At 34.3% G+C, this 11,121-nt stretch overlaps 1 protein-coding gene across 1 annotated transcript; it reads right to left on the bottom strand.

Annotated features, from left to right (window-relative positions):
- Window positions 1-5,873: 5,873 nt before the first annotated feature.
- Window positions 5,874-7,280, bottom strand: LOC113693393 (F-box protein At5g07610-like). Its single transcript, XM_027211940.1, has one exon. It carries the CDS (start codon window positions 7,278-7,280, stop codon window positions 5,874-5,876), a length of 1,407 nt encoding a protein of 468 aa, XP_027067741.1.
- Window positions 7,281-11,121: the final 3,841 nt, after the last annotated feature.

Below are 11,121 nucleotides of genomic sequence, written 5' to 3'. Positions count from 1 at the left end.
TGTCCCATTTTTATTCCCCCTACGAAAAAGAATTGCTGCTTTGAACTTGGCCCCTCTCAGACTTTAGAAAATCTCAATTGACTCCCTTAATTTTAGAGGTGGCAAATCAACCCACTTAACTAGATTTATCCATACCCGCCCATGAATAGATGGGTATGGGTATCTTAAATTTTTGTATATGGGTATAAATGGGTTACCCAATAATACCCATTTATTAAATGGGTATTATTGGGTAACCCATCAAACCCAATTAACCCATTTAAAATTCTCTTCCCCCCAAGTCTCTTCTTTTCCCCTACCTTTTTTTTTTCAAATTTTTCATTTTGTCATGATGTTAACATTATTATTATTATTATTATTATTTGTTGGTTTTATCTTATTATTTTATTTTTTCTTAGTTTGTTAAGTTGCTCATTTTTTAGCATTACCAATTTATGATAAATTTTAGCCTATTTTCTTATCTTTATAAAATGAAATTTTAAATTTATATATGAAAAAAAATGTTAGGGGTTCAAAACTTTTGGATTAAGTTTTTATATTAATTTTTATAGTACTTAATTCAAATTTTTATATTCGTATTATTCAATTATTAAATAATAGGTAATTTTGTGACATAGAGTATAAATGAAAAAAATTGGTAATTAAGTTTATTGAACATTATAAGTAAATATTTAAAACTAATGATGGATACAAAGAGTGGTATAAATTGATAACTTAGTTTGCAAAAATGAATTTAAATGAGTTTGCAAAAAGTTAAAATAAATGAGTTATAAATGGGTAATTGGGTTACCCAATTCATTTTTTGACTACCCATTTATACCCATCTAATTAAATGGGTATAAATGAGTTGACTCACTTATACCCATTACCCATTTTATCCAACCCAAACCCGCCCAAGTCACCCATTTTGACACCTCTACTTAATTTAAACTTTTTATAACATTTAATATCCATTTCAAAATATGATATTAAAAAACTCATTTTAAGAGAGAGAACATACTTTTATTTTAGATTTGCCCTTTTCTTATGATTTCTTAATTACCATAACACTAATTTTGTCTCTTAATTTTTGTGAATTGATCGATATAGTTCTTTAATGAAAATATAAAAGTTGATAACAAGATTGAAATACTCCTTAATAGTTTTTGTGCCATTGGTTTGAACAAGAAATGTTAAATTAGTTGAAATTTTCAATGATTTACAATACTCTTAAAAATAACTTGCAATAATTTATAACCACGATGACATCTTTTTGCACCAGCTTAAAAAATAATACAAACAAATTTGTATATAATTTTTAGCATGAGTTTTTTTTTTAAGTTTTCAAGCCATTGATTTGGACAAAAAAAATTAAAATTCAAAAATACGTAGATGATTTATAAAACTTCTTAAATTAACTTAAATTTTTTTACAATAAAGAAATATTATCTTTATAACTTGCAAAATTTTCAAATAAACTTTCAAATATTAATTTTGGGTATTAAAAAAATATACTATATTTTGTCTTATCAAAAAAAAAACTTCATACTTTTTGTTTTTATTTTTCTTTTATTATTAACATACTCATGTTTTGGCAATAAAAAAGTGAGACAATAAAAGGGCAACTTTGGAATGATATTACATTTATTCTTCCAAAATGAATTTTCGAATATTATATTTTAAAATGGGTTGTAAATTATACCAAAAACATAAAGTAAATAAAATAACAAGTGAAATTTTTGAAATTTTGAAGTGCCAAATGAAATTGTTAGAAACCTTAGGGGAGGTTTCTACAATTATCCTTTTCTATAATACCCTTGCTCTTGCAGGCTCCAACCAATTTTGGAAAATTTTCACCGCTTCCACTCTTCTTGTGGGCCGGGAGTTGAGGAGCAAAAGGAAGGAATGTGTCGTTTTCTGTTGTTGACACGTGTAGAAGAAACGGCCACGTATTGCATTTGTGTGTTGGCTGTTGACACTACTCTTTTGTAACGTTACGAAAGAAAAAACGAAACCAAAGATTAGTTGTGCGAATGAAAAGCAAAATAAAAATAAATACGGACACTGGCCTATTGTAATATTAAAAAAAAAAATTCATTTCTACGGCTGGCATAGATTGGTATACATTCCTTCTAATGGCTACAATTGTTCGACTTTTTTTTTTTCATCAATATTTCAAGAAATTAGTTGCGGGACTTTTATCTTGGTTGAATTGTAATTTTTTTGGATTTTTTTTATGTTTTCTATATAATTTTCAATCATTTTTGTAATTATATCTAAAATATATCATGTCTGAAGAAAGTGTTAAAGTAATTCTTTTCCAAAAAAAATCTAAAAAATTATAATCCATATTGGCTCTTACTCCCCCAAAAAAAAATAGTACCTTGAAAAATTTGTTTGTAGAAGAATTTAACGAAACAAAAATCAATATTTGTTAAAAGGGTTTTTTTAACGAATGAGTATTCGTTAACACATATAATATTTACCCAACCTACTATATATGTATACATACTAACAATTATTATTCTCTCTTGCATTTATATATTTTCTCTATTTAATTTTGCTTATCTTCCCTTGTATTTATTTATTTTTTTATAATTAATCTTATATTTTTAAAAATATAACACTTGAAATATATTTTAACGAATGCACATAAAGCACCCGTGACACAGACCGTTGTTAAAATTGTTCATATTTTACAAATATGGCACACATTAAAGAAAACTTTGAAACATTAACTATTTAAAAGCCATCTACAATAGAAAATTGACCAATCAACACACAATTTGATCTTCATTTAATCACCATCCATTATCCTACATATCACACGTCATGTTACTCGACTCATTGTCACCTGGTTTAGCCTAGTCCGGTCTATATCTCGCAATTAAACCTATCATTTGGGCTTAATTAGTTGGGTTCATTGGAAACCATATACATTTCAAGTTTTTAAATTTTATATGTAATATATAAGTAAAAAGTATTTATATATTTACTAGGTATTATTATTGATTTTATCAATTATAAATTATATATAATTAAAAAAATTAATGCTTTAAGATTAGTATATTCTAAAAATATACATTTATTTTGAACATATAATGTATAAATTATTTGAATTTGAGTTGAGCCTAGTTTAGGTTGAGCCTAACTCGACCAAAGGCAACTCAATTTCGATTTTATGTAAACTCCATATCCCATTAATAATTTTTCTCACATAATAAATAGTAATAATTCTCTTATTTGTGAACCATAGTACGAACCAAAAACCAATATAGTCTGTGCATAGAACACTTTCAAACATATCCTTCGCTAACGTTTGAGTGATCTCCAATCGCCAAAAGTTGGTAAAAATGGTGTTGTTTTGATGACGTAACTATGTAAATTGAGTCGAGTCGAGCTCAAAAACTTGGGTTTGACCTTGAGTTCAAACTCATCGAGCTCTTGAAAGTCAAACTCAAGTTCAAGTTCGAAATCGATTTTATTTTGTCGTATTCAAGTTCGAGCTCAAGCTCATCCAAATCGAGTCCAATCGAGCTTAACTCGAGTTCAATCGAGCTTAAGAAATATCAATTTATACTTTATATAATTTTAAATAAGGAATGAAATAGACATTTCATACTAATAAATAAAAAAAAATTAATATGTGTGTACGTATGTGCAATTGTGAAGTTTGATTGAACTCAATTAAATTCGACAGAATTTCGAGTTTCACATATTAGGCTCGAACTCGACTCGTCAAACAACGCTCGAACTCGACTCGTCAAACAACGCGAACTGCTCAAACTCAGGCAATGCAAGTCGAGCTCGAGTTTTGACCTAGCAAGATCGCCAGCTACTCGATTGAGCTCGATTCATTTGCAGCCTCAGATGTGTCAAGGGTACTCATAAGCATTTACAATTCAGATTCTAAGTATCTAATTTAAGCAAGAGACATGAGATCCAGTAGATTCAAGTTTTCTTTTGACCAAATTTAGCAACATTTTGGCATTCTTAAACCAGACCTGAGCCGGTGGTTGAAATATTTATTTAATAATTATTACCATAAAGTTGAAAGTGAAACTAGAGATTGGAAAATTCCAAGAATATGAACTGTTTCCTGGGGCGACTGAGTAGATCCTAGGCAAAGTAGTAGCATAGTACTGCCCACTACTAAAAACTATATTAAAAGAAATCATCCACTGGCTATAATACTAGTGGTAGCAGTCATGAAATGCCGAAAGCTAATTCTACTCAGTCTAGCAGCCAGAATTGCACCTTATCCAAAATTTTCAAAAGGACATGTTATCCTGTTTAAACAGGATCAAAGGTGCAGCAGGCAAGAAAATAGATAATGCCATCATGTTGCATAAGAAATGCTTAACATTAGATCACAGAAAATTAGAAAAATGAAGAACAGTTTGTGTGCTTAAGATATCGGAAGTGCAGTATACCAGAGCATAAACACTGTCAAGTTGAACAAAGCACAGTTAAGTTGAACCTTCTAGTCTCTGAATTCTAGAACAACAAAGTATCTCGGCATAAGGATTGAAATGAAATCACAGCGCCAAAGCTTAAGATTTAAATGAATCAGAACAAGAGAACAGCAATAACTTAGGGGAGGTTAGGGCCATCATTCCAAACTATTTGAAGTTGTCCAGATATTTTGCGTTCAACCAGCAGTTGTGCTTGGCATTTTATAGCGTTCTCACCTAATCATGCATGTACCAGTATAACAACAATGAAATATCATATATCATGTCCTAATACTGATTGTTATGCAAAGCTTGTCATCTATTAGGCTACTGAACTATACATTTGTTTAACTAGATCAATGACCTTTTGCAGTAATTGTCGATGCCTGCGGTCGATTTTTGAGCAACTTGGAGAAGTTGCTTGTGATTAGCTACAATATCTAGGAATAATCTTTCTTTCAAGTAGACTCTTTGACCTAATAAACCGCAATAAACCCAGTTGTGCCAAAATATTCAGTTTAACTACAAGAGAAGATTTGCTTGTATGTCAAATTTAATAAAAATAAATAATTTTGTGATTATAGTCGACATATAAATGGACAGAAGTGCTATCATCTAATGCTAATCTTGACACGTTGAATTTCTAGGTCGTATCTGCAGAGTGCAAGTATGAATTTGTTTCCAAGTATCTGTTTTTTTGATAAGCAGATTATTCATGAATGTGATTTTTATTAAAAACATTTAAAAAAAAAAAAAAGCAATAATCTTTTAGCATGTCATGATTTTAATAAGAAGTCCACTGGAAGCAAGAGTTAACATGATCGAGCAGATTTATCAGTCATGCTCTAATCAAGAACAGCTTCAACCAGTTTGAACTTGAGCATACTAAGATGCAAGCATAGAATTGAGGTGAAACCGTTAAAGCAGCAAGGTCCTCAACTCTCATGGTCTTTCAGTGTTATGTGTAAGCTTCATTAGAAATTGATACTACTAGCATGTAATATCTTCTGATGCAAAAACAAGTGCATCCGCACAAAATTCTTGAGATGCACACCTGAAAAGAAAATTATCTATTTCTTAATCCATCCATAACTGAAAACTCCCACAAGACCCTTGCAAATATGATAAGGGATCTTTGCCAAAAAACAATACAAATTCAACCTTTGCACAATGTAAGGTATTGGTAAACCTTGAAACATTAATTCCTGGAGCCTCTATAATCAATTACTGTAAGAAGGGAATTGCAACAAGAAGATAATGAGAATAATCCAACACATAACATGTGCTATTCCTGATACATCTAAAAGAAAAATAATGGCATAACTAACATTTGATGATCTCCAAACTATACAAGATTTTCATACCTTAAGAACAACTAAAGGTCAGCCAAGTACAGAATTATCAAGTTGCAGCTGCATATACCAAAATGCTGCAACCCAATTAGATATAGGCCAACGTCTCAACATGTTGGTAGGCTTCTCTCCACATGTATTTTGAGGCATCCCTCCGCAAGTACTTTGAGGTTTCCATCCACCGATAAGACACCTCCTTGGGCTCTATGTTGGCAAGCTCCTTGACAGTCAGATCATTGATATCATAACAAAAGATTTTACGATGCATTGATAGCACAACCATTACATTCCCTCTGTTCTTGTCCACAACATAATGCAGTATGTGGAAACCAAACTCGTTAGGATCAAGCTCTTCATCAACAACCAATGGGTAAAAAATACTCAACAGAGTAAGATCAATCCGATGCTTCACATCCCACTTAGAATAGTCCATCTTCAGAGAAAAGACATTAAACACCGTCTTCCGGGGCATACTAACACTAATGAGATATAATTCCCCTCCTGAATCTCCAAAATAGCAAACTTCCGAAGAATCATCATACAATGCTGGAAGATTAGGCATTGTTGACCTCACGCACTCATGATCTATATCAAAGCAAACAGTAGAACCCCATTGGGTAGCCCAATGAAGACCGCCATTCCATAACACCCCTCTATCAAAGTAATATTTTTCAGTATAAATATCCAATCTCTTTACACTCTCCCTCCAAAAACCAGTTTCAGACGAATACACAATGAACCGGTACTCACTCTCAAAATGGTCTGTTATCACGCAAACAAGCGTGTACTGGGCAGGATTCAAGGGGTCAAAAGCAATATTAACAACTGAAGTTTGCAACAACCGTTCTTCTACAATCTTTTTGAGCCTAGGAATCAGCCTATACTTATTGGTAGTAGGATTATAAACAACAAATTCTATACTATCATAATTGAAGCAAAACTTGACGCATAACAACCCATTGCAAGAATGTAAGCCAAGAATATCAGCATTTTCAAACAAATTATTCAAATTAGAAACTATGTTACCCATGGGATTCACATAATCTTCGTGGGAAGAGATGAAATTGAGCTCCGGGGCCATGTTTTTTATCTTTCGGAATAAAATGAAGGCGGAAGTGGCGGTGGTGGGATTGACCCGGAGGTGGAGACGACGGAAGGTGGGGTTGGAGATGATCGAGAGCCATTTCTTGGAGACGGATTGGAAGCGGAGGAGGGATTTTGGGGGTAAATATGGGAGAATTTGTAGCAGAATATCTTCATTATACCCGATCAAAGTTGCTGATAATGGTGAAGAAGATGAAGAAACAAAAGGCGGTGGAATTTCGGTGGTTTCCGAGGTTTGAATTTGTTCCACCGAAGCAGAGGAGGAGGAGGAGCGGCGGATAGAGAATTTTCTTGAGTTGCTTATGTGTTTGATGAGGGGAGCTCTAGATATTCGGGTTGAAGAGCGCCGGAATTGGCCATCGCCGCCTCTATCGCCGCCAAGCGTATCCATTTTTTCCGGCTGAAGGCTGTTACTGTCTACTTCGCTTTTATTTTCTTTTATTTTTGACAAGATCGGTGCAATTTAAACTCTAGATAATCAGCATTTAATCCAATAAATTTTTGGATTAATTACATTTACCTCCCCTGAGGTTTGACCATATTACCAATCAATCCCTGTAATTTGTCTAAATAACGGTCTCACCCTTTGAATGATCAAACATTTAACAAAAATCCCCTTAATGCCGAAAATGCCCTTTTTGAGGCCATATTGCATTAAAAAAAGAACATATTTTTATTTATTAACCTTCAAGTAATCCAAAATAATAGAAAAAAGTTTTTGCTTATTATTTTATAAAAATCATATCTTTGCTTCCATAAATAGTTTTGAATCAATAATTATTTTAAATCTTAAAAATGAATATTAAAAATTAGATAAATTGAAAGAAAAATAAAAAAGAAGCAATTATTTTAAATCCTCAAGTATGGTTCGAATTTGTGGTTCAAGGCATGTTGCGGAGAGCACAAGGCATGTTTTCCTCAATTTGAACCATACTCCAGGAATTAAAATAATTTCTTCTTTTTTAATTTTTCTTTCAATTTATCTAATTTTTAATATTCATTTTTAAGATTTAAAATAATTATTGATTCAAAACTATTTATGGAAGCAAAGATATGATTTTTATAAAATAATAAACAAAAACTTTTTTCTATTTTTTTGGATTGTTTCAGGGTTAATAAAATAAAAATATGTTCTTTTTTTAATGCAACATGGCCTCAATAAGGGCATTTTCGGCATTAAGGGGGTTTTTGTTAAATGTTTGATCATTCAAAGGGTGAGACCGTTATTTGAACAAATTATAGGGATTGATTGGTAATATGGTCAAACCTCAGGGGAGGTAAATGTAATTAACCCTAAATTTTTCTCAATAGAGGGATTTGCAGCTTTAGTCCTCATATTTATTTTAAAGTGTTACAGAGTCCCACAAGTTCTATTTTTTTAATTTTAATGTATTTGCTCCTATACCTCTTTTCAACGTTCATCATGGATTTTTCAGTTCCTAAACTTTTTTACATATATCAAAGTAGTCCTTAAAATATTTGAGGAATAGAAAAAGTTAAAAAAAAAAAAGAATAACATAATCTTCCTCTTTTTCCTATTTTTATTTGAACATTTAACACTAGTACAATTTTATTGATTCGATTTTCACATATCATTACCCTATCAAATTTTCCGTCATGGATTTTTTAGTTCCTAAATTTTTTTTACATATATCAAAAAGTAGTCATCTGACCAATTGTATGCTCTAGAAATCTGATTAGATGTCAGGGAACTAAATATTGCGCCCAAATTGTATCAAACGATACCGTTTCCATTTCAATTGTGCAAATTAGGTCTGATAGTGCAGAATAAGTGTGACAACGTCGCATAACTAGGAAATAAAAGGAACGACGCCATAGGAAGCATTAACAGGTTCAATTACAAGAATTAATTGAGTCGGTTGTCTGTCCTATTTGTAGGCTCTGGATTGGCCAGAAAAGCATCCAACAGATTTAACAGAATTTCATTATCTCTTTCCTACTTTCTCTCTCTAATTTCTCCCGCTCATCTCTTCATCTCTTTCCTCTATCTCTCTGAAAGCTTCTTCCCCAATTTCTGAACCAATTCCCCAATCCAGTACAGAAATGGAGTCCGTAGCCTGACAATTGGTATCAGAGCAGGCCGGATTCTTGGATAACAACAGAGGCTATGGCGGAGAGCACCAGGTTCAAGACACTCGAGGAGCAAATTAGAAAGCAAGAAATCAGAATCCAAGAAGTAGTAGAAAGTCTGCAGTCTTCGCAATCGCAGCAGCAGCAGTTACAGACGGAGTTCCGTACAGAGCTAGAAGAAAACAACAAGAGGATGGAAGGACTGCTGGCGGAAATGAAGCAAGAGTTCAGTGCCTTCATGAGATCAATGATCAGCAGAGACAAGGCTACTTCTGAAGAGGACAGAATAAGAAGGGAGCAGACTCCTCTATTACCCACGCCTCCGCTAAATCAAAGGTTGACAGTAGGAGCTGATTTCTACAGGACCGCCAGGAAGGAAACAAGCAAGATCTTTATATCAAATCCTCCTAGAATTGATTTACCCATGTTTGCTGGTGAGAACCCTAGGGAATGGATTCGAAAATGTAATAAATACTGCCTGAGTTACCAGATCCCTGAGGATCAGAAAGTAGAGGTGATCGAAATGTATCTGGAAGGAAAGGCTGATAACTGGTTCCAGGGAATTAAATTGGAACGACCAGGAATATCTTGGGGAACTTTTGAGGAGTTGCTGTATAAGAGGTTTGATAGCAGAAATGGGAGGGATATAGTGGAGGAATTTAATAAGCTGAGGCAATCTGGCAAAGTAGAGGAATACCAGGAAAAGTTTGAGGAACTTAAGACTCTCATGATAATTAGGAATCAACACCTAGATGAGGAATATTTTGTGTCTAGCTTCATCAGTGGGCTTAAGGAAGAAATCAAAACTATGATACGAATGCTGAAACCTGCCACCCTGTCTGAAGCCTTTGAATTGGCTACCCTTCAAGAGGAGGCATTAAGACTACAAACCAGGACCTTCAAAGAAGGAGGACGGAATACGCACGAAGACAAATTTGGCATTACTAGGAATTCTTCTCAGCATCAGAACCCAAACTCTCACTACAGGGTACCTTCTACTAGCACATTCAGGAACACTCCTTTCAGTGGAAGTGCATTTTCCACTCCTGGCTCTGAGTCTAGGAGAATCTCACCGCAAGAATTACAATACAGAAGGGATAAAGGACTTTGTTTCAAATGTGGGGAGAAGTTTGGTCAAGGGCACCAGTGTAAATCTGGACATTTAAACCTTCTGGTGACGGAGGATGAAAAGGAACCTGAGTTTGAAGATGCTGTAGGGGAGCAAGAGGAATCCACTGGTAATCCAAGCCAAACAATGGAAATGTCCTTGTATACATTGTCAGAATCCATGACGAGGAAGACAATAACATTGGTAGGGAAGATGGATGGGGAGGAAATGCTCATTCTAGTAGACACTGGGAGTTCTGACAATTATATCAGCAGTGAGAAGGTGATTGCAATGGACATACCATATCAAATGGTGAAACCATTTTCCGTGATTGTAGGCAATGGAGCTTGTGTGACAAGCAAGGCCATCTACCCCAAAGCTTCCTGGGAAGTTGGCCGGCGTAAGTTCTGCTTTAATCTCAAGGTTATGGACCTGAGTGGCTGAGATATCATACTGGGGGTGGACTGGATGACTCACTTCTGCCCCATTACCTTTGATTTCCATCAGCTGACCATTTCTCTACATAACCAGGGGGAAGTAGTACAACTGAGAGGGCAGGCAGAAGATTGTGACTTGGATCTGATCAGAGAGAGTGACCTGAGACATTTCATTGAGTATAAAAGACAGATGTGCATGGCTTTGAGGATGGGGCAACAGAAGACATCTGAGGAATTTGCTATGCCTGATGGAGTACAGCAGATCATTGAAGAATTTGATGATGTATTCCAGACCCCCACTGAGTTGCCCCCCACAAGAACAGTAGACCATGAGATCCTCTTAAAGCCTAATTCCCAAGCTTTTAAAATGAGGCCTTACAGATACCCCCACTCCCAAAAAGGAGAAATAGAGAAGCAAGTTAGGGAGATGCTGCAGCATGGGATCATTATCCCTAGCAACAGCCCATTCGCATCACCAGTGTTGTTAGTCAAAAAGAAAGAAGGAACATGGCGTTTCTGTGTGGATTGTAGGCGCTTGAATGAGATGACTATTAAGGACAGGTATCCCATACCTAATGTAGACGAACTGATCAATG

This window comes from Coffea arabica, chromosome 6c (assembly GCF_036785885.1).
Source record: "Coffea arabica cultivar ET-39 chromosome 6c, Coffea Arabica ET-39 HiFi, whole genome shotgun sequence".
In the NCBI taxonomy this organism is placed as follows: Eukaryota; Viridiplantae; Streptophyta; class Magnoliopsida; order Gentianales; family Rubiaceae; genus Coffea; species Coffea arabica.
Note: the sequence above shows the minus strand (reverse complement) of the source record. Positions and strands in the feature narration are given on the sequence as shown.

Bases quoted from the DNA above. Each gene is read 5' to 3' on its own strand.
- LOC113693393 (XM_027211940.1), bottom strand. From the start codon at position 7,280: ATGGATACGCTTGGCGGCGATAGAGGCGGCGATGGCCAATTCCGGCGC.